Raw genomic sequence first — 25,582 nt, forward strand, 5'->3', positions numbered from 1 at the left:
CAAAGACCTATCATCTTCATATTTGGTAAGAAACTGCTCTTGGCAAGTGTTCCAACTGGTAATGGAACCAGAGGGTAAAGAAAAATACCAAGATCCTGCTGATCCTTGCAAGGTGTAAGGGAAAAGTCTAACAACAACATCTTGTTCTGTTACTCCTTTCAAGTTGACTGCCAACATGAAATTATTAATATGTTCCTCAGCCTGGGTCCCATCATCTGGGTTAAACTTGGGTAGCCATTTTTCAGGAGCATCTGGTAACGCATGCAATGGTGCATGCATGTTGACTGCACCAGGCCTGGTCCATGGATCTGCCATTGTAATAGCAGTAGTGGTTGATACTACTGTTGGAATTCCAAATGTCTGGGAAGTAAATAATGTTGAGGAGTGAGCAGGTTGGGATGTTAAAGCTCCTAATCCCTGATGAACAACAATATGTAATGGGGGAGTGGATGGTTGACTTTGCAGAGGGGAAGATGAAATGGAGGATGTGGATGAAAGCTCTTCACTGTCAGATCCTTCAGTATATTTCTTCGCCTTTTTCCTTTTGGGTAAAGGGAACTCAGTGGGTTCAATACCGAGCTTTTCGCTCTGAAGTCTGGTGAGAGGGTGAGGTCAATTGAACTGGGAAGTCGCACTGCTTTGTGATATGATGGGTTTGAGCAGTGGTAGTTGATTCCTTTTCTTCTTGTTTGGATACTGGAGAACCAGCATGCAATTGGGAAGTTCGAGGGGATACGGAGGGAGAATTACTCTTAGAATGGCCTGCAGATTTGGGTTTGCTTGCCATTCACAGTTGATGGCCCTCCTTCTAGCGCCAAAAATGTTGATGCCCCGAAAATCGTTGTATCAACATTGGGGGATAACCACCCGGTCCGGACCTTAGTACAGCTCCTTTTCCGTTTGGAATGGTGGCTCCGACTGGGGATAATGGGACCAGTTTCCCAGAAATGGATAAACGGAATGAATGATTGGTTGACTAATCTAATGATAGGCGAATAGCTAAATCTATCAGCAAAATAAAAGAGCTATTACTTATCCCGGGAACTATTGTACTTTGAAGTGTAGCGCTTGATGATCTATGTCTATGGACAGGCATATAGATGACTCCATCTAACAGACATGGACATTAATTCATTCAAGGATTACTTTGCTTAAATAGTTAAGCAAAGCGATTAAAGCAATATTACTACACTTTTCATTTATATCATCGACACATATATGATTAAAAGAAAAGCATACCATAAACATCCAATAGTGGAAGGAATACAGAACTGTTGTTAAAGCACATACATATATTCGATAATAGCAAAGGTAATCAAATAACAATTCATATGAAAAGAATGAATTCAGACATAGATAAAAGTACCATATGAGCTGCTAGACACTCCCAATATCAATCGCTACTTGAGATTCTTCCTTCAAGGCAGAAATACTTTCAAACAAAGACAATAGTGCACAATTGCATAAAAGCTTCCTTGTCAAATTTAGAATAACTGGTCCAGTTTCATAAAAGAATATGGCCGAAGCCAGGGAAAATTTTAAGAACCCCCTAAATTTATAAATATAATAAATGGGCGAATCTCCATGGTATATAGGAAAAATGGAAGGCGATTTTATCAATAATATGATATGTATATATAATTTTTTGGCGAATCTCTCACCAGGCATGGCGAATATTTTTTTCAATTATAAAATCTTGTAAGATCTTGGCGAGTCTTTCACTAAATAATAAAACTTTGTAAATTCCTAGTGAATCTTATCATAGGCTACATGCTGGTTTAATTCCCCCACTTAAATAGGCTACATTCCAGGTGAATACCATGGGTCAATACCATGTGCCATTTTGGTGAATACCATGGGTCAATACCATGTGCCATTTTTATTTTTATTAGAATATTTTACTCAATTATAAAATCTTGTAAGATCTTGGCGAGTCTTTCACTAAATAATAAACCTTTGTAAAGTCCTAGTGAATCTTAGCATAGGCTACATGCTGGTTTAATTCCCCCATTTAAATAGGCTACATTCCAAGTGAATACCATGGGTCAATACCATGTGCCATTTTGGTGAATACCATGGGTCAATACCATGTGCCATTTTTATTTTTATTAATTCTAATATTAGGGTTAATAATGGTTTTTTGCATGGTATTAATAACAATCTAGTCAATGGTATTTGTCCCATAGTATTGTGGCCATAGGTTTCACCTAAATATAACCCATTTTTTTAGTGTTCGTAAATATAAGGTGACTTATGAAGTAAATATAAAAAAATGTTTTATTTGTTTACCATACCTCTCGTTTATTTAAATTTTTATTAATTTACCATACCTCTTTTACAAATATGGTATTTGGCCCATAGGATTCACTTAAATAAAACCTCTTTCTTGAGCCTTCATAAATAGAACGAGGGTTATGGACTAAATATAAAAAGAGGTTTTATTTATTTACGATACGTCTAGTTTATTTATATTTTTATTTATTTACCATACCTTTTGACTAAGTATAAAAAGACATTTTATTTATTTACGATACCTCTCTTTTATTTATATTTTTAATAATTTACCATACCTCTTTTATAAATATGGTAATTGGCCCATAGGATTCACTTAAATAAAACCTATTCTTGAAAATGGGCGAATGGATTCACTTAAATAAAACCTATTCTTGAAAATGGGCGAATGGAAGGTTGTAAGTACTAATTTCAAGGGCTAAATTTACCTTTTTTACCCTCTCCCTTAAAATAAGGTGGGCTATTTGAGGTGATTTGTAAAAATGTACTATGATAGAAAATATTCGCCCACTAAAAATTTAAAACCCCTTAATTTCGCCAAAGGGCGAACATTCGCCCCTAAAATTATCCTTGGCCGAAGCACAATAATGCAACTTTAGTCTTTAAGTCAAGTACAAAACTTTACGACCCTTTCCAAAACAATGAAAGGGTCTATAAATACTTAATTAATCTAACTATCTACGAAACTGAAATCCTACTTAATTGGTATCAATTGATTTTGATCCTATTTTCTTCAGTAATCTGGCAGTCGGCGGCATGAATCATCAAGTAGGTTGTTTGCCTTTAAATCTGAGCTGACTTATCGCAAGCATCGGCTCCACTTCGGGTGGTCGGTTGAGGCGAGAGCTGAGCTGGGCGGCATAGGTGGCATCCTGAATATCGGGGATAATATATCCGATTGCATCCGTAAGGCACTTGAGGGCGGCTCTCTGTGTGTGTGGTTTTACCAAGAAGAACCAATAGGTGTCCCAGGTTAAATTGTTAATTCCAGCAATTAATCTCCCCTTTTCCTCTAGATCTGGATAACATGATTGCTCCAATGTTTTCATCGTTGTCAATTTTCCTGGTGTGCATTGGGAAATCATGTTTGATAAGTAGAGAGTGTTATTGACTAATTCAACTAAATTGCTTGAAGTTGATTTGCATCTTGAAACTTCCCTCTGTGCTTTCATTAACTGGGACTGCCATTCTGTAATGAGTATATCTTTATGTGACTCTAAGATTCTTGGTAAATTCGTCGCTTGTCCTTGATCAGTATCTTGCCAGTCGAGAAATGCAGCTATCGTTTCTTCAGCTTGATCCAATTCAGTCCTAGCCTTGTCTACTTTATTACTTATGGATGCCGTTAATTCACATAGTGGCTCTGCTTGGGCGATTTCTTGACATAGAAGCTTAATTTGGGCTATCAATGCAGTATTTATCTGTAGTGCTTCTACTCTGAATTCAGCTACTTGTGGAACGCCCTTTGTTTTCTCGAGCTGTGCTGATAGTTGAGCAATTTGCTCATCTTTTGTTTTCACCATTTGCTCATTCGCTGCCTTCAATTGTGCCAAGGCCTCTAACAATTCTTTCTGCTTCTGGATTGCGCTATGGTCAATCCTTTGTTTCTCTGCCTACAATTGTTGAGTTAGTTGATTGTTTACCTGTTGTTGTGTCAACAATTGTTGTTCTGCCTGCTCCGCTTTCTGCTTTGCTTCAGTCAGTTGTGCCTGTAATAAGAAAATTTCCTAGTCTTTTGTTTTTAGTAAAAGACTCACCTCCGATGCCTTATCAATTGTTGCTGCCGAATAGGCTCCAACATATTGTGACAGTTTTGTCAGGTCATCAGAGGGGTCAAATTCCTCCTTCCAAACCACATTGCCCGTGACCGTCTGTTCTGGGAAAAGGGAAGGTTGATCAGTCCTTCTTCTCTTCCTCTGTCGCTTTACTACAGCTTTATGCCTTGGGATGTAGAAGACATCCAAGGGAGGAATCTCTTCTACCTGCAAAATGATTTGATCGGAGGGGTCTTTTGGTATTATCTCTACTTCTTTGGAAATGGGTGGGCCGCTGGTTCCGCATTGAACCTGTTGTGAAGTGGTTTCTTGTGTGTCTGCTGCTTTTGAAGTTTTGGTGTCTTTTGAACATTCCAGACCACTAATAATAGAATCAAATTGTTGCCATTCCTGGAGCAATTTGGGGTCAATATGAGTATCCACGTTTACTTCAATGTTGGTATATTTCTGCTCTTTCATCTGGGTCTCCTTCCGCACTTTCTCCTGCTCTTTAGTCTGAGTTTCCTCCTGTGGCTTTTCTGGTTCTATTATTGTAACCGGAGGCTCCTTTGACTGTTGTCGTTCAGGCTCGCTTGTCGATGTTGTTGGGGTTGTTGCTAATAGATCTAGAGGCAGAGTTTGCAACCTCTGTTCTCTAAGCCTGTTGAATTCAACCAACCCTTCATCTTGATATTTCATTCGGGCAAATGCCTTAACCTGCATTATTGACTCAGCTGAGGAGAACAGGTCATCAAACATATCTTCTTTATGATCAAATTTTGACAATTTGGCCTGTTCTAGTGCATTATAGGCAACTTTGCTTGGATCAAATTGCCTATTAGGGAGAGTTGCTAGAGTTAATGATTTAATCTTTGTAGCTTCTTTTTCTGCATGTTTGAGATCATGCAAGGTGTAGACACCGCATCTCAAAGGAAAAGAGGGTCAGCCCTGCTTCTTATTTTTCTTGAGAGTCTGTGTAACACTCTCAGCAATGATCTGGTAAGCGATTTCCCTTGCCAGCAGTTTATCAGGTATGTATAAAGGGAGGACATGAGGTTCGGCTTGGCTACCGAAAACTCTTATATAAGTGAACTTCTCCTCCCCGAACTATCTCCCTACTGCTGTTAAATCAATCCTAGCTTGGTAGGAAATCTTGGGAGCAGGTTTATCAAAAATAGAATAATGAATAGGCAACATAAAGCCATTGCAGACTTGGTACAAGTGGTGCTTATAAGAGGATTTCCATAATTTTTGATGGTATATGTGAATAGGCATGGGGTCTTGTGGTGTCCACCTCCAGCCGAGCACGGGAAATTCAGAATTAAAACACAAGGTATCTAAAATATAGGCACTGTAATAGAATGGGGGAATTAGCCTTTCAGTAATGCGGGTCTTATTCCTAAACTCAAGAACAGCTGTGGCTAGTTTATCTGAGAGAATAGTGGCCCAATCCATTATTTCACTGTTGCATGCCGCTTCCATTAAGGGAACCATTTCTATAGTGAAATTAGAAGAGTCGTGCAATCCCCACAATCTACACATCATTATTCCAGCGTAGCAATAAGGAGAAGCCAGGGAATCAACCGAGTACTTACCGGAAGATTCATGTTTGTGCTTTGCTGGATTTTGTCTCCAATCCCCGATGGGTTCGCATTCAACTTCGTTCTCCTTTCGGAATTTCTCCAGGAACGCCTTATTGTATTTCTTCTCTGGCTTAGGAAAATGATACATTTGCCTTAAATTATCAGCCTTTGAATGACCCGAAAATTCTCCCGTCTCTGGTGCTGAAGGTTCTATCCATGATTTGGATTTCCTCAATTGTCCACCGCACTACATCCGTATATGGGAGAATTTGTTCCCTAGCTGCTATCCGATGAAGGAAGGAGTCAGCTAAGTCCTTTAGAGTACCATCAGATTTCCGAGTTGAATCTGCAGTAGCTTGTACTGTTGTCACTTCAGGTTCTTCGGCTTCAATCAAGTTGTAGGTACTTTGCCAAGTAGTTTTGCCGAGACCAGAACATGTAGTATCAGATATCAATCCCTTCTTTTTATTTGTTGGATCAGCGATGGCTTGTGCTGTGGCTGGCGCAGCAGCAGCGACTGTGGTTTTCTTAGACTTCTTCCCCATTCTGTTTGAGTTTTCTGCTTTGGAAGAATTCTGCACAGGAGCGAAAATAAACGTAATACAGAGGAATGATAATGAAAATCCAATATGGTGAGATATATTGATCAATGCGTGATGAGAGAAAACTTTTACAATGGCCGCGGATACAATCCATAGGAAGATTTTAGGACTTACAATTACATTAAATGGCCGTTTAAAACCTGTCAATCCTTAAATGCCCATTATACCATTAATCGGTCGAATGATTCGTTTAAGCGTGTTCTAGATGTTTTGGCGGTTGAGCGCAGGTGAATCATTGTTCGACAGATCAAGCTTTTAATATGAATTGATCGTAATATCCCTCCATTTTAACGGCTTTTTTGAAATCTGCGCTTTATCGCAATCGGCCATCGAGGAAAGCTTAACCTCTTATATTGACACCTTTCGAAACCCTGATCGCCGATAGCGATATCGCATCGCATCGGGAGTATTGGCATTATATGAGACATGGATAGCATATCGTCGATTGCCGATAGCGATATCGCATCGCATCGGGGTGCATTACCTGAGCGCTTTAAGAATATGCATAGTAGTTGCCGATAACCGATAGCGATATCGCATTGGGGAAAAACCCATGGGCCATTTAAAAATGCTTCCTTTGTCATTGCGATATGTGATCTTGCGATCGCTTTATCGCAATGATAAAAGATTGATTACTTGTATTATTAAGATCAAAATGGGTTTATCGAAAAAGGTTCTCATAATGTTTTCATTTGGTTTTCAGACTTTTTTGAATAATACAATATTGATACCAATCAAAATCTAAAGGGACCCATTTCATATAATAGTTTTGTGAATAAAAATGATATGAAATGGGGGGTTGTTGTAGAGCACAACACCTTCCCATGAAGTTCCATCTATCTTGTACAACCTCATCACCCATGTGTGAGTCGTTTGCCCAAGTAACTGACCTATACTTGCAGCCACTATGATGTCATTAGTAACCATAGCAGAATATTAATTAAAACTTTAAATTATAGTGTCAATAGTATGCAATCTATCAAACTAGAGATCATTGGCTCATCACATGCAAATGCATCTAGGTGGCTCTTGTCACTCTCAATAATCATTAATATTCTGCTCATAATGTTAGTCATCGATATAATTGCACATGTGAAATTATTATTATTATGGCATAATCACTAACTATTAGCAAGAAGGTCCTTAAAATATGTAAATAAGACAACATATAATGAATTCATCAACATGATTACATATAGTCATCAAATAGGTCCATCATAGCAATCATCATAACCAAAATAGCATCAAATCCCACTATATCCTCCCTAGAAATGACACTGGGAGTATATTCCTCTACTTTAATCATAAACCATAAAACTAAATGACAATAAGTTATAACTTACAATTATTTAATATAATCATCTTGTGAATTTTTTCCCTTATAAAATTTGCAATGACTCAATTAATACCAATAGAAGGGTCTAATATTGTTTTATCTACATAGATATATCAAAATTATCAAGTGGTCTATTTCACCCTTCTAGTTTTCTATAGAATGCATATACATTTACTTCATTGCATTAACCTCTGTTTGGTTGTGGCATGCACAGTTGAATATAATGCTTATTATCGAACATCTTTAGAGTATAGCTTAGACAAACATTGTCCTATACTCAAATTTTATAGCTTAATGCTTATATGGCTTCAATTTGTCATCTAAAATACTTGCTATATTAACCTCAAGTTCTAGAGCCTTCTCCTTTAAGATGACATTGTTATTGAAGAGAGGGTAACATTCCCTAATGGAAATTCTCACATTCATGTCTTCTTGACAAAAATTTTTATTTATTGTTAATAGAAAAGAACAATATTGGTCAATTTAGGAATCACTAAAAATATAAATTGAGTTACAAAGTAATGATCATATTGAATTGAAAATTTCCAATTTAGTTTATAAACTTTTCCCCATAACACTAAACAAATTGACCTCGAAGGAATAATTTTTAATATGAATTGAATGCATCAGTTATATCCTTAAAATTCAAGGATGACAATACACACTTAAGACCTACAAATAGTTCATCAATTCATTGGAGGTAAGGAAGGTTGGTTGATAATTCAAGTATCATTAGCAACATACCCTTTATAAATTCTACCATAAGACCTCAACAAAATATACCTTAATAAGAGTAAGTGTCCATATTAGTACATCAATGGCATTCAGTCCCCTCAAAATAATGTAAATATGTTTATATTGTAAAGTATGGAATCCCCATGATTATGAGAATGGAATCCTCAATTTCTAAGGATGAAGTGTTCCCCAATTTGTAATTTCATTCATTTCATTAGCACAAATATGTAATTAACTTTAGAAAACTCTCTCTTAATATATATTCTCCTAAGGTGTATGATATTGCTTTTGGTTTTATTCGGCCTTGATTCAGTTTTTTACAAGAACTTTAGGAGCTATAGAAAATACTTCCCATTATAACCTGCAATTTCTTTTGCAAGAGATTTCCCCAATTTTCCTATTAATTGTATTGTGTTTTGGACAATTATGATTCTACAATGGTAGTCATAACAAATTTAATACTACAATATCACACCCTTGCCACCTTTTTTTTCAAGGAATTGTAGCTAATTGTTTTCACTTCTTTATTTGACTTGTTAATATCAACAATTAAATCATTTGTTGTAAGTCAATACCATTTACGACATAAATTGGATTTTTTTACACCTTGGTTTTATGCACACTTTGCACCATCATATTTCGTATGATAATTGTATAAGAATTCATTCTTAATTTTAATTAAGTTTACTAATTGAATAATGCCATATAATGTATAATTGAAATAGTAATAAGTAATAATAAATATAAATGTATTACTATAATTAATTTGACAAATTATTTCCTTAAAAAAATCATAGTTATAACTATTTTTCATAACCTAATTACTTTTATTATAAAAGGTTTCTATAATTACACTTTTCTTATTAATGTAATTAAATAAATTATATTTGTCGTCATTTTTCTAATATAAATTTACATCTTTCTTTTATAGGGAGAATATTAGGAATTCAACTTGTACAATAAAACGTGATACCTAAAAGTAACTTTTAGCCATCTACTCCCAGATATGATAGCCATCTATGACAAAAAACCCATATGTCGGCACCAAAAGATATTAGATATGCCCTCATCCTTATCTTCCAAGAAGCATGATTTGTTCCATCAAATATCGGGGCTCTATTTGTGTAAAAGACATCCTGACTAGTGATGGTCTGTTTGAGATCGTCCTTCCAGTGGTTAGACTAATTCTGAAGAAACTTGCTCTTATACCAATTGTTGGAACTCACAATTATCTAAGATGGGGGTAAATCAGTATAATGACAATTTTTACTTTTATTTTCCAAGGAAAATGACAATTTTAACTCAATCATTTAAACATCATAAAACACTAATCTCATAAATTGAACAAGTAACACAAGATATATGTGGAAATATTTACAGGAAAAAATCACAAAAAATATTTATATGAAAGATCTTGTAGGAAACCTACAAGAGACACCAATCCGATATGCTACTTTGTAGGCGCCAACCTACAGGAGACATCAATCATTTGTTTCTTTGTAAGCACCACCCTACATGACACACCAATCGCATATGTTGTCATGTAGGCACCAACCTACAAGAAAAACCAATCCATTATGCTTCTTTGTAGGCACTAGCCTACATGACACCAATCCCTATTGCTGCAAATATTCATAGGAACCAACCTACTTCACAATGTTTGTTACATGCTTCTACTTTCACCAAGTCTACTTGCTTCTTTTTGTCTTCACTAGTTATGTTAGTTGCTTCTACCTTCACCAAGTCTACTTGTTACTTCTTCCTTCATCAAGACTACTTCTCTCAAAACTTGTTGCCTTTGGCTTCTTCTCAAGAACGAATTTGCACAACATGCCACATATCCAACTTTGCAAATATGGTTCTAAATTTCCTACGATATATACCTAAATATCTCCTCTATCACATCCAAATTTCATAGTCCAAAATATCTTAGAAATAAAGTTATAACAAAAGTGACAAGCTAACATGTTTGAAGCATGCTTCATGAGCATTCATGAACATTAACTTCCTCAAATCATATCTCCGAAATTGTAGTAAAAAGGGGTCTGAAATTTCTACCATAGGTACTATTAAATGTTGAAGAATGTAACTAGTGTCAGTCTTCATAATTATATTTGAGTCATGATGTAATGTATTTGTCAAAAGAAAAAAGAAATTTTATTATTAAATAATTTGACTTATAAAAGCATGGGTTTCATGCTTGGGTCAATTGTTTTTAGGTCAGATCCTCCATTGAAGGCTTCTAGGGTTTATGTTAAGTGTCATTGTCCATGTCATAATGCAAAACACCCTTCTTGGGCTCTATTTGCCAAGAAAGAAATTTATTTTAATGTGAATTAGGTCTTTTAGGCTTCCTCCACCAAGTCAGCCTCAAACTAGACAAGTCGGCCTAACTGAGGGGAAGAAAATCCTATATAAAGGCAGCGACTCAACCTCATTTGACACACTCACTTATCAAGTTTGATCTAAAACTTCTGGGGCCAGAAAAAGTGTGAATTCCAAGGGAAGAAGAGGAAAGGGCTAGCAAAGGAGGAGGACATTATCTACCTAAGGAAGTCAAAATTTTCTCTCTCTTATCTCATACATGCGAAGGAACTAAAGCTATTGGAGGGTTGAAACTACAGTTATGTTGTTGGGCCGAAATTATTTAGCTAGGGGTCGAAGTTCTGTAGCTGGAAAGTCAAAATTTTGGATTGTTGTTGGGTTGTAGTTGTTGGACAAGAAGATACTACTGAAGTGTTTTGGAAGGCTGACTTGATGGAGGAGGAAGGTCTTTGGGTCTAGGATCTTGGTCCATCTCAACTTTATTTTGCTAGTGGAAGAGTTTGACTAGTTTTTCCCTTATAAAGGGGTTTTAGCCCTAGCAAAGAGCCTACATCTAGTGTCTTCGATTTTTGTGTTTTGATTTTGATAATTGCTTGATGAAATAAAGATAAAATAATAACATAAGAAAATTAATAAGAACTCAGTGATATCACAAGTAATTATCAACTTAAGAAAATATTTCTACCTTTCCGATCTTCTAACATGGTATCAGAGCTAAGTTGAAGAAGAAGGAAAAATGCAAACCGAATATATATTCAAGAAAATGGGATCAAACAAATCTCGTTAAGGAAAAGGATTATATAAGAAGAGAAGCCTATTGTCTACAGGAACTGTGTCGTCTACAACGAAGGGAGAAAACAAGCTATAATAAGGCTTCAACTACAGGGCATGGAAAAAGAGGATAGATCTTATCTTCGAAAATCACAAAGTTTTGAATCTTGTTCAAGGAAAAGTCAAGAAGCAGAGAAAGATAAGTTCAGAGAAACCGAAATCTTGGCCATGAACCTAATAGTGGATGGAGTAAAGGACAACCTAATTCCATACATAACCAACATAGATTTTGCTTAAGAAATGATGAGGCTTTCTCCAAATTATTCACCATCAAGAACATTGGTCAAATAGAAAGCCTCAAGAGTGAATTAAGAACTATTAATATGACGAAAGACGATATTGTGTCATCTTACTTTATAAGGATATCTAGGATCAGAGATGAACTCCAAGCAATAGATGGAACATTAGGGGACTTTTGACCTCTAAAATGGGCCTCCTAAGAAAAATGTACAACCAAAATAAACTTTGTAAGAACCAATAGGATTCAATATAATGATGTCAACCATGGGGGATGATTCACCATTTTTGGAGTAAAAAAGTAAAACTAATAAAAACTAATAAAATAATAAAACTACTTTTTCAACTCGTATTTTTAACTTATCTCCCTAAGGTTTTACTCAAATTTCGAGTGGGAGTACTCGTTGGATGCAAAATTTAATTCCTCATCCAAAGAGTACCCATGTTGCATACTTTCTATGGACCCTGCTACACAAAAAAATGAGAAATACATGGAAAAAAAAAAAAAAACGTGATTGCAATCACGTTTTTCATGTATTTTTCATTTTTCGTTTAGTAGAGTCCATTGAAAGTATGCAACATGGGTACTCCTAGGATGAGGAATAAAATTTTGCATCCAACGAGTGTTTCTTTTCTAAATTTGAGTAAACCCATAGGGAGGTCAAAAATATGAGTTGAAAAAATAGTTTTTTCTTTTTTCCCTCTAAAATTTGATGATGTAATCTAATATTTGTTTATTACTTCCATTATTATTTTATAATTTCCTTAGGAGGCCCATTTTAGACCTCAAAATTCCCCTAATGGTTGTACAAAAAATGGAGCTCATAATTACTGCTCTTCTAGGAATACGAAAATCTTTGAGTGTTTTTGCATCAAGAATTAACAATTGGAAGGATACTCCAACATTTGAACAAATGTGGAATGCATATAGTCAAGAAGAAGCCCGAATATCATTACTAACAAGAAGAAGGAAGATGAAGAAGAAAAAAACTCTAATGCCTATTCTGCTCATCACAAGAAAAATGGTACCTTCAAGAAGTTCAAAAGACCAAAGAAGAAAGTTGGCATGTCCAAAATTGAATGTCACAACTATCATAAGATGGGTCATTGCAAGAATCAATGTCCTGAGAATCCAAGAAATAAGAAGAGATGTAGGGAATAAGGAAATACTACCAATGAAGCTCCACTTAAGAAGAACTTGGCTGAGGAATCGGAAGCGAGGACTTACTCTACTAAGTCCTCTTCTACATATCCTTCTTAGTCTTGTATTCTAAGTTTTGTATTGTTTTCCTTTATGTTTTGATTTCTAGAATTTGTAGGTCTAACATGTATAGTTAGAACATTTTTGAATTATTTTGATAAGTCGTAGGTGTCCCTCAGAAAGATTAAATTAAGAGGGAGCCTCCACCATTTTACCAAAAGATAAGTATTGTGTTATTTGTTTCATCTTTTCATGTTTGGTTTCCTCCTCACATCAAGATTTGTTTGTATTGTATGCTAGTGACCTTTTTCTTTATATTTTTAATAGTTAGGAAAGCTTGTTGAATGCCCAAAAGTTATGGAGGAGACTTTAAAGGATAAACTTGAAGCATGGAAGAAGTTTTGTTGCAAAGGAAGCCCTTCAAGAATCGATGTCCTACAAGGTTTGTTAAAGAATAATTCAAGGCATGTCTTAAACTAAAAGTTGTGTTACGAATTTCTCTTCATAGAAAAGGTATGTTCATTCTCTTTTGAAATTTGCTTTACATTACTGACATCGCAATGTATAGGGTTTTGAATCTTCAATATTCTTGTTAGGGTGATTAATAATTATATTAAATCTACCCTCACCATTCTATCATTTTGATCATTTTTGTGAAACCCTGACCTTTAGGGTTCACTATAAAACTACAACCTCTTGTTGCTAAGAGTATGTAAATATTTATTATGAAACCCTAGTTCTCTTAGGGTTGTTGATGAAGTCTAGAAATTCTATTTTTTATGTTGAGGTTTTGGTATTGTTATGATAGAAACCCTAGTTCCTTAGGGTTTTTTGTTAATGTCTAAGTTATGCATTGAAACCATAGATCTTTAGGGTTTGGTGAATTAGGGTATATGAATAAAACCCTTGCAATATTAAGATTTTAGGAATGAAGCCCTAGGTGTATATTTTCCTGATCGAAACCCTGTCCTAGAGAAATTTGTTCGATGTATTGATGTCTATATTGATGATAAATGCTAGTGCATGAAATCCTAGATATGTATATGTGAGTATGCTAACCTAATGGTTGATACTCGTGTTTTAGTTTGTGAATTCTAGGGTCTGTAACAAACCCTAGTAGAGTTTGACATGTAAATTCTGAAAATTGTTGAAACCTTATATATGTATATTACTATGATTGGATTATTATTTGATTTGCTAATATGTAAAGCCCTGTGTCTCGAAAGATGGAGTCTAGGACAAAGCCCTAGTAAGAGGTTGAAGTCTAGTATGTAAAAATATGTGTCTCTTGTTGATTATGAACCTAACTAGGTTTAGGTGTTTGATGTCTAAAGTCTAAATTCTTCCATTATAGTAACATGATTTTGATATAGTTAACTTCATGCTTTTGTATGTTTGTATTTGGTTGTACTTGCTATTAAAGTTTTGTAGGTACATAATCTTCAAGATGATGAAGATGTTCATATGATAATAATAAGCATGATGAAGGAAGTTATATGAATGATGATGATCAAGATGACCTTGATTTCGTAAGAAGGAATGAAGCCATGAAAGGTTCTTTGATGTTATAGAAGAAGGAAGTGGTTGATATTCCTAAGTTAAGAGGGAGCCTAGATAGAAGAAAGAGTATATCTCCCTAGTTGAGAGGGAGGTCATATTATGATAGTGAATACCTTGAAGTAAGAAAAAGTACTATAGATGAATGTTCATGTTTCATGAAGTTGCAAACAAAAGACTTGAGAAGATCTGAGGATGTATTTGGTGTTGCTAAAGAAATGAAAGAAGAAGAAAGTTTCTGACAATATATATATATATATATATATATATATATATAAGGAATCCTGATGATGAAAGTAGCATCAGAATGATCAAGGACCACGAAGGTTTGTGTTTACTTATATTTGAAAGTTAATTATTGATTGGGGTTATGTTTGTATAGGTAAATATCTCCATAAAAAGGTTGAACACTCTGGAAGCATGCTTGGACAAATGGATATATCTTATTTAGTTGATAGGGAGAGATGAAGCATCTTATGGCAAGATGCTTGGGATGACATCTGGTCAGCCTATGTGTTTATATCTAGATCCCGAAGAGTGAGGATGGCATTGGTCATGGAGCTCCAACCTTAGATACACATCTAGATCCCTGGGTTGGTGATAGAGCTTAAAAGCATGTTGGTACCTATAGTGGCTAAAGCTTGAGTCCCCTTAGTCTCACCTGGATAGAATACCCTGGTGAGGCATCTAGTCTGAAACACTGAGTGTGCTATGACTCTTCATCAAGCATATCATTTTGATATCTTCTATGCACCTTTGTATATATGTAATTATGAATACCTCCCTATTTAAGAGGGGGTGTTGAAGAATGTAATTAGTGTCGGTATTCAAAATTATATTTGAGTCATGATGTAATGTATTTGTCAAAAGAAAGAAAAATAAATTTTATTATTAAAGAAATTGACTTATTAAAGCATGGGTTTCATGCTTGAGTCAATTTATTTTAGGTCAAAGCCTACATTGAAGCCTCTAGGGTTTATGTCAATTGTCCTTGTCCATGTAATAATGTAAAAGACCCTTCTTGGGCTCTATTTGTCAAGAAAGAAAATTATTTTAATGTAAATTAGGTCATTTATGCCTCCTCCACCAAGTCGGTCGCAAACTGGACAAGTCAACCTAACTAAGGGGCAGAAAATCCTATATAAAGGCAGCAACTCAACCTCATTTGACACATTCACTTATCAAGTTCGACCTAAAACTTCTAGGGCTAGAAAAAGGTGTGAATTTCAAGGGAAGAGGAAAGGGATAGTGAAGAAGGAGGATATTATCCACCTAAGGAAGTTGAAATTTTCTCTTTATTATCTCACACGTGCTAAGGAACTGAATTTTTTGAAGGGTTGAAACTACAGTTTTGTTTCTAGGCCAAAATTTTGTAGTTGGAGGTCAAAGTTCTATAGCTGGGAATTCGAAATTATGGATTGTTGTTGGGTTGAAGTTGTTGGACAAGAAGAGATTGTTGAAGTGTTTTGGAAAGTTGAATTGGTGGAGGAGGAATGCCTTTGGGTCTTGGGTCTTGGTCCATCTCAACTTGATTTTTCTAGTGGAATATTTTGACTGGGTTTTACTCTATAAAGGGGTTTTATCCCTGGCAAAGTGCCTACATCTGGTGCCTTCGATCTTCATGTTTTAATTTTGATAATTGCTTGATGAAATAAAAATAAAATAACATAATAAGGTAATAAGAACTCAATGATATCACAAGTAATTATCAACATAAGAAAATATTTGTGCCTTTTCGATTTTCTAACATTAAACACACACCAAAAAATAACAAGATTTGATAAATCATGTGATGTATTTTATTCTCAAGTTATATATATCAATACAATTCTATTGACCCTTTTTTTCATCTTCCAAGAGAAATCTTGGATTTCCCATAATTATTGGCATTCACTTGAGGATTTTCACCTTCCTCTTAAGAGAATATGCCAAGTTTTCATAACCCAAAAGGATTATGCTTCCAACTTTCCCCTCTTTCATTCGAAGGGGTGTATATGAGTCCAAGAAGAAATATGGAATACAAAAGTGTATGGCATCCAATGGGTAGATGTGTTTTCTGAAATTATGGTTTAAGGAAGACCAAAAACTAAATGAGGTAGCAAAAATGGAAATTTTCTATTGGTCGTGGTTTAACGTTGACCATCAACTCTGGAACTAGGCTCAAAGCAGTTCTTGAAACAATTTTGAATTTGGCTAGAAGTTGAAGTCTTTTGCAAGTGGAAGTGCTCCTGGATGATGGTTTAAGGATGACCACAAACTAATGAGATGGGTAGCAGAAGCCGAAGTCTCATACGGATGATGGTTTAAGGTTGGCCACTAACCAAATCAAGTTGATCAAACATGAGTTTATCTCTGGCTACACCTACGACTATGGTACTAGTTGACTTTGGCTCAGTTTGTGGCTCGGTATTGCTTGATATAACTTCAAAGTTATTATTTAACCATTAAATCCCCCTCTATCAAATACAAGGTGGGAATATGAGGATATTTCCATTACAAGACGTGTCAATACTTGAGAATGAACTCTGAGATATGACCAATATATCTTCTTGGTTGTTGAAGACCATTTCCAAGAAGAGATCCATATAAAGTGATTCTTTCCTCTTGTAGGAATCTTATGCCTAAAAAATTTGTCTGAATGATGAGTATGTTTTCCACAATGCTGACAAGGATGAATATCAAAACACTAATTTTTCATATGGCCAACCCGATCACAATGTTGGTGTCTAACACTATTTGAAGTGGAAATGGAGTATGATGTGGAGCAGGTAAAGATGAATTGTTTTGAAGAAACCAAGCACTCTAAAACTTGATGGGTTTAGAGTAGTCTGGAATTTGAAAGGTCGCATCCTTTTGATATCTAAGACTAGTTTTGTGCTTGTTGTGGGTAAGTTCTTCCAAATGTATACTTATGGTATTGGGAATTGCAAGTTGAACCTGCGTATCCATGTAATTCTGCTCCTAAAGTGGCATCATTAATTTTATCATGTGTTGACTACTTATGGGAATCAATCTCAAACAATGAATTTTTCTAAACAAAAAATAGTTTAGAATGTTGATTCATTTTCTTTAGTTCATCTTGTTAGAGTTGTGATTCGAGCTGGAGAAATGCTATCTTGTCTTGTGCATTTTGTAAACAAGTTTGAATATTAGTGAGAGTGGCCTTGATAATTTTGACTATACCATCAATAGTAGAGACTATTAGAGTATTCATTAACTCTAATATTCTATCAAATCTCATCATTTTCTTAATAACTCAAACTCCACAAAGAAAAATCAAACTACTCAACAGTCCTAGTGGAAGCTATAACAAGCATACAAAAACCCCAACGTTTTTGCGACCAAGGGAAGCATGATGGCCTTCCATATTCAAATTGGTTGAGATAGGAATCAATGTCAATGTGACATTAGGAGAGTCTTCTCACAATTTGGAAATTACATCTCTTGAACACTACAGAGTCTTTCTCATCTATAGATTCAACCTTCCAATCGCAATTATAGCCTTTTACTATCAATGCAAATTAATGGCGTGTAGAAGAAACATAGCAAATAATGTTCCACATTATGGGGTGACTGACAAATGCATGAGTGCCTCACTTCCTTTGAGGTTGGATGCCAAACAGGTTCACAAGATTTAATCCAAAACCTTTTTGGTTGCACAATCTCTGCCTATGTGGGTTTCAAACTTAGCCATTGATTCAGACAAATGCATACCTCCTACTTATTCATGCTTTTTTGAGGAGAAATTTCCCAAGGCGTTTAGCTATGCAATAATAAATTTTACAGCTAGCTGTGAGGCATCTCACAAACATTCTAGTTCACTTGAGGTCACTTATCATGCAAGCATATATCTTGAAATTTTCAAAGGAATCAATAATGTTGGCCTACGAATGTGTGTCACAGGAAAAATGTAATACAAGATCTCTTTCTCCTCAAAGATGGGTTCGATCAATGATAATGCACTCTTTGCACAAAAAGCACCATGAAACACCAAAATATCTCACACTTTTGCTTAGAGCTTCAAATGGAAACCAGTAAGTTGTCGCTATGGTCAGTCGATCAAAATTCTCATGCTTGTGGTTGATATCAAGTTCGAAAACGCATAACGTTGTGGTTTGAAATAACCAACACTTATCCACATGGTGCTGAAGAACATTATGGGTAAAACACTATTATTGGATGTGGAAGAAACATCTCCATCGAACCAATGATATCTGGTGACGAGGGAAATCTAGGATTGGGACAGACCCACACAAATTCTCCATCCAAGCATTTAGGGAGATTTCCAAAGACTAGCAACTTAGATTGTGGTGGAGTTTCCTATTCAGCCGATGTGAAATTACCAGTGAGGTAGTGCATATGTTTTGTGGAGTCATAGAATGAGTGAACCACAAATATCTTGGCCTAATCAATTAATGAGGAAAGAGAAAATACTATATGTATTAAATGGGATTCACTAGGTAAGGATTGTTGGGAGCATTACTAGATGCATGACACATTTTTCAAGACATAGGAAGGATGCTAAGGGAAAAGTGTTTGTAGGTCAGTCAAGAGAGAAAGAGAGAGTGAACTTTAGACAATCAGTGGTCATTGGTTTGAGGGCCAAAGAGAAAACACATGCAGAAGGAGCCAACACAGGCTATGAGCATGAGTAGAGAGAGGAAGAGAGATGAGTGGAACACAAATCATATTGTGTGTTCAACTCCCATTGTGGTCACAAAAGGAGAGAAGGGAATACAAAGCATAAAACACATAAAAGCGGTCAAATTTGGGGCAATATGGGACAAATGAAAGGTGGTAAACTACAAGTTTTCAAGCTACAAACAGGCATGCACACAAGCGTTCAATTTTCGAAATAATAAACACACAGTCAAATAAACGGCCACGAACAAAGCATATATAGTGTCAAGATCCAATTTCTCATACTGTAAAGAGATAGCACAAAAATATTGAAGAAAATTCAAAAGTTCAAAATGACGGAGCCCCTAAGTGTAGCATTGATAGGATCTAATACAATGTTTAACATAAACACCAAATAATAGACAAGATTTGATAAATTGTATGATGCATTCTATTCACAAGATACACATATTAATGCAATTTTATTGGCCTTTGGTTTTCATCTTCCAAGATTTCTCTTGGACTTCCCATAACTATTGGCATTCACTTTAGGCTTTTTTCCATCCTCTCAAATGAATAATCCAAGTTTGCATAACCTAAGAGGATTATGCTTCCAAAAATTAACTTGATTTATCTACTATGTTTCCTCCAAATTACATATTTTGAAATATCATAAAAAGAAAGTTAAAGCGAAAATACCAAGCTAGCCTATCTGAAGCAATTTTCAAGAACATTCAGGAAGCCTAACTTCCTTATACAGTATCTCTGAAATTATAGTGAATTGAGGTATGAAATTTTAACCACATGTGCATGAAGATTTTCTCTTTGTATCCTCTAGGTTCCACGTTCTGAAACATCCAACAACAAAATGTATAGTGAAAGTTCCAAGCTAGCATGTATGAAGAGCATTCGGGAAGCCTAACTTCCTTAGACCGTATCTCTAAAATTTGAACGATGGGTACATGAAGATATTCTCTCTCTCCAAGTTTCATATTCCAAAAAATCATAGAACAAAAGTTATAGCAAACATGTCAAGGTGACTTATTTGCCCAATAAATCACATTTTCGTTTCCAACTTTAAACTCTAAGAATCACCCCAAAAATTATCCCTCGGCTCCTCTTGTGAATTCAAATCTCTTCTTCCTTGCACATTGTACAAATGAACTCATATTCACTTTGTTTATAGTGTTTGTACCTTCATTTATGGGGCTACATAGAATATAAATTTTAATATATAGAATATAAATTAAAATATAGTTGAAGTCCATATAGAATAATATAGTTGATAATGAATAAGTGAGTTGATGATTTGCAATGACTTTCATGACGGTATATATGTACATTGATGGGTCACGAGTTGAAGGGTGGTGATTAAGTGTTGACCTTGGTATGCTCAGTCCTATACTAGTCATGGCCCTTCATTGTTTATTAATATTACACACTTTATGTTTGTTCCCACTTCACAGATGTTTTATCAAAGTATATAAACATTAGGGGAATTTGTGGTCTAAAAAGGGCCTCCTAAGAAAAATGTACAACCAAAATAAACTTTATAAGAACCAATAGGATTAAATATGATGATGTCAACCATGGGGGATGATTCACCATTTTTGGGGTAAAAAGTAAAAAGATTAAAAATAATAAAATAATAAAACTATTTTTTCAACTTGTATCTTCAACATTTCTTCCTAAGGTTTTACACAAATTTCGAGCAAGAGTACTCATTGGATGCAAAATTTAATTCATCATCCAAGGAGTACCCATATTGCAAACTTTCGATGGACCCTGCTACACAATAAATGAGAAATACATGAAAAAAACGTCATTGGAATCATGTTTTTCATGTATTTATCATTTTTCGTGTAGCAAGGTCCATCGAAAATATGCAACATGGGTACTCCTTGGATGAGGAATCAAATTTTTCATCCAACAAGTGTTACCACTCGGTTTGAATAAACCCATAGAGAAATCAGTTGAAAATACTAGTTGAAAAAATAGTTTTTCCTTTTTTCCCTCTAAAATTTGAAGATGTAATCTAATCTTATTTTATTATTCCCACTATTATTTTATAATTTCTGTAGGAGGCCTATTTTAGACCTCAAAAATCCCCTAATGAGTTATGCCTCTATTCTTACTTGGAAAGCTTTCACATGATACTTTGTTCTTGATGTTATCATAATCGAAGGAATGAGGCAGAGGCAATCTGATCTTCAAAGTACTTAATAGAATTATCATATTATTAAAAGATCAATCCTCTATAGCTTGATATTCTATGGCACAACATATTATTAATAGGACTATTGGATTTTTTTGTATTGCACTTCCAAGAATCATTGACATTTTGAGACCAAATTGAATTGGAATTTATCTTCTTCAAAATATAGATCAAATATTACCTTTGTTTGAAGCAATGGTTAAAGTGTCAACGTGTGTAATTAAGATGTTGATAAGGTGTCCTTGCAACATTATCTTTCTATATCATAATTTTATAGTATTTCTTGATTCACCTTGGGTATTTTATATTCTTCCTACACTTGCACCACTTTGTGATCATTAAAATATTATTAGTAAAGACACTTTGATTGGCTAAGGTTTATGGATCCATCATATGTTTTTAAACCTTTGAATATATCCCTAATTCAAATGAATTAATTATCGTTTCCTTGTCAATTATTGAAACTTTGTTGGTAAGTTGTTTAATTTTCCCTATTGCATCTTCCTTTTGTTTTGTAGGCTTTTTGATTCGTGTGATTTGTAACATGACAAATTTATTTATCTTAATTGGATAGGACCTTGCTTCTTATTTATTTTTTTCATATTTTATGACTTTTAAGTATGCTAATGGGTTACGGGTGATACATATTTTGAAGCTTCCAATGAAGGAAATTCTAAGCATGAAATTATGTCATATTTTTTAGATGTAGATAACAATATCATTAATTTGCAATGGTAGATTTATTTTTTTTATATTGATTTTCATTCCAAATATTTATTTTTTCAATGGCACTCAATTAGAGAATTAATAATTAATTAGCAACACTAATATCAATGCAACTACTCACGAAAATAGTAATGTTAATATCATTTCCTTGAATAGTTCCCTTAAGTGTTCAACTATTAGAAAATCTTATTATTCCATCACTAAGCTTCAATTTATTTTCTTTAAAACCTTCAAGATACAAAAAAAAATATTTTTTTGAATAGTACCCTTAACTTTTCAACTATTAGAAAATCTTCTTATTCCATCACTAAGCTTCAATTTATTTCCTTTAAAACCTTCAAGATACAAAAAATATTTTTTTGTAATAAGTGGTTGTGTAAACTGAGTTGGTCCCACTTCTTTGATGTGAAGTTGAAAATTGAAATATTCTAAAAGAAATTTTAAACTAAAAAATCCTTTATATATTTTTTTCTCCTTTTACCTAGATAACTTAATGAATTTTTCAGATACCTTAAAAACTTCACAATTTCAATAAGTATAATATAACTTATCTAATGGAAGTTTTACGCAAAAGTCGTGGCCACTAATTTTTTGTTTCCTAGGTTAATGTTTGTAACAAATGGTTCTAATATTCCCGGATGCGGGTGGTTTTAATGCATAACAGGTCAGTGGCTCGTCACAAGGGCATGTGTCAGCCCGGACGAGCCACGTATTCCAGGACGATTCACGTACGGTTTATCTGCGCGATTCATTTAAGAACGGAGGCGATGGTTTATTGCAGTCGAGTCCTTTCGGCATTTACTGCTCTTCTTGGTAACGGGAAAATGGCGTTACAAAGCCATGGCATCTCTGTCATTCTCCCGCAGTTTGTGTTGGCTCACGCTCTGGTTCTGAGGGAGGTTGTGGTGGCTCACTCTCTGGTTCTGAGGGAGGTTGCGAGGGGGTATTCCTGCTCTTTGAACAATTCGGGGATGTATGGCATCTCTGTCATTCTCCCGCAGTCTGGCATAAGGTTTGGGTGCTCGGAGGTTGTGTTGGCTCACTCTCTGGTTCTGAGGGAGGTTGCGAGGGGGTATACCTGCTCTTTGAACAATTCAGGGATGCAGCGTGAGCGCCAAAGGATGATAAGTAGGCGCGGAAGCTCCAGAGGTCGGGCTTCGTCTCAGAGGCAAGCCCCTTCCCCCTCCTCCTCAATCGAGGTTTCTTCCGACCGCAGACGCTCCAGGGGACGGGCAGTTGGCCGAGGTAGAGCAGCGGAACACCGAGAAATTATGGACTGTGGGCACTCTGCGCATCCCATGGTGAGATATCGTATTCCATGTACTCTGTCAAATTCTACTTTTTTTGTTACGGTTTCGGTGGAGCATTGCAGCAATCCTGGCGGTCAAGAAGATGCTCTACAGGCCAGCCCTCCGCGGATTCCTGGGTCGGCTCCCACAGTAGACATGCAAGTTCCTGCCGTAGATATGCTGCGCCCCGTCCAAGAAAGCTTCTCCCCAGATCCTGGGGCAGGCCCAAGTGAACCTGCGCAGCGAAACACTCTCCCCGAACCGGACATCCACAAGCAATCCAGATGCAAAACGGAGGAAGATCCGCACACCACTGATGATGACTAGCTCGCTCTGCAGTTCGCCTCAGGTCTCTGAGAAAGGAATTTTTTCACTGTCTGCTCTCACCGCTATCTTATATGTGTCAGGTCTTTGTCCTTATGTATTTCTGTCCTTATCTGTTACAGTGACGGATATCCATATTTGTTCCAGTCTTTATGTGTTTCAGTTTCGGCTAATCATGTATGTTCAGTGTCGGTCTCATGTACTGTCGATATGGTTCAGTGTCGGTCTTATGTAATTTTGGAGATGATTATTCCTGAGCATTATGTCAGTCCTTCGACAGGAATCACAGGGCTACGGCTCTGTTGTAACACTGATGATGTAAATTTTGCCTTTTTTGTAATATAATAGCTTAGTCTGATTCAGTAAAAAAAAAAAAACAAACAAACAAACAAACAAACAAACAAACAAACAAACAAACAAAAAAACAAACAAACAAAACAAACAAACAAAAACAAAAACAAAAACAAAAAACAAACAAACAAACAAATGGTTCTAATATTCTTGACTAACATCCTCAATGCCCAAATATGTCACAAATTTCTCTTTGACCATGATTGCTACAAAATGAATATAAGATGGATGTTATGCAACTAATCTCTGCAAGCTTACAACATTGTTGAGTTACATGGAATCTTCCACTTCCACTGATGATGGATCTTTCAAGTACTACTACAACAAATTTACAATTGTAATTTGTATCTTGAGTAGCCAATAAAAACTTGTCTAGAAAATTTTAGTCTAGCTTTTTAATTGTATGTCTATCGCCAACTTCTTACAGACAGTTTTATATTATGTGTTCCATTTTGCACATAATGAATCTTTCTTCTTATGGATGGTTATGCAATTTGTGCTCCAACAAAATTATCCACTTTATTTTTTCAATACATGGCAGCAGTATATTTTTCAACAAAATTTTGAACTTTAAACAGCCAAAAGAAGACTTGTCAAAATTAGAGAATCTCTCCAAGGCATCTCCACTCAGGAGGAAATTAAAATATCAAAGATCAAAAGAGAAATCCGGGAAACTGTGACTTCTCTACCCACTCAGACTTCCAAAGCCCCTCCCACCAACTTTGAAGCGAGAATTCTCTCAATGTTGGGCCTTCTTCAGATCAAGGTTAATGAAATCACCTCCTTCTCTAATCATGACAATCAAAAAGACACCTCGAGGCCGCCAAAGTTGGGCACCTTAAATATCAACTACGATGACGCAACAAAAGGTAATCCGGGCCAAGCAGGTTTTGGAGGGGTCTTCAGGAACTCAAAAGGTGAAATAATTTGGATATATGAGGGCAACATAGGTTCAGCCACAAACAATGCTACTGAACTTCATGCTCTGGAAAATGGTATCACCATCGCACACAACTTAAAGCTCAATCCTCTGATCGTGGAAGGAGATTCCACGCTGGCCACCCAGATAGGCAAAAAGTTACAACAAGGCATCGACGTGGAAAAAGTCTCTGACAACTGGCGACTAAACAAAATTATACAGCGGATCAAACACAGAATAGACAAAATGGTAGGCCTCCACTTTCAAGCCATGAGAATGAGTGGTAATAAGCTCACAGACAGACTTGCAAATGAGGGTACAGCTAGGACCCTTCAGCTGAACTCCAGAGCATGGAAGGATCTGGAGGACGGTGACCTTCATCAGCACTGCGCATCCATTAATGACAAAGATATCCAATCTACCGAACAATAATTGTTTGCGTACCCTTCATCATTTCAAGGTCGATTCCAAGTATAGGAGGAAGGACATCATAGTGGCGCACGTGCCCAGACCCATGCTCGGCTCGCCAGATGTCATGGCCCTTACTGCCACCTCCCTTCTCCCTTGTGCAGACGTCGCCTCCCTGTCACATCCTTTCTGCTTGCCTCTTCCTCCACCACCTAGCATCCATTCTTCGCATGCTTCCCCTTCCCGCCCCTCTTCCCCGCCCCATGCCTCGCTTCAT

The 25,582-nt window shown here is 35.9% G+C and overlaps 1 protein-coding gene across 1 annotated transcript; it reads left to right on the forward strand.

Moving 5' to 3' along the window:
- Positions 1 to 24,720: 24,720 nt before the first annotated feature.
- On the forward strand, positions 24,721 to 25,329 carry LOC149181236 (uncharacterized). The gene has a single exon (XM_089414124.1). The coding sequence runs from the start codon at positions 24,721 to 24,723 to the stop codon at positions 25,327 to 25,329; it is 609 nt and encodes a 202-aa protein (XP_089270250.1).
- The last annotated feature ends 253 nt before the right edge of the window (positions 25,330 to 25,582 follow it).

This window comes from Pinus tabuliformis, chromosome 3_2 (assembly GCF_031772625.1).
Source record: "Pinus tabuliformis cultivar Carrire ecotype Pingquan chromosome 3_2, CPIR1, whole genome shotgun sequence".
Taxonomy (NCBI): domain Eukaryota; kingdom Viridiplantae; phylum Streptophyta; class Pinopsida; order Pinales; family Pinaceae; genus Pinus; species Pinus tabuliformis.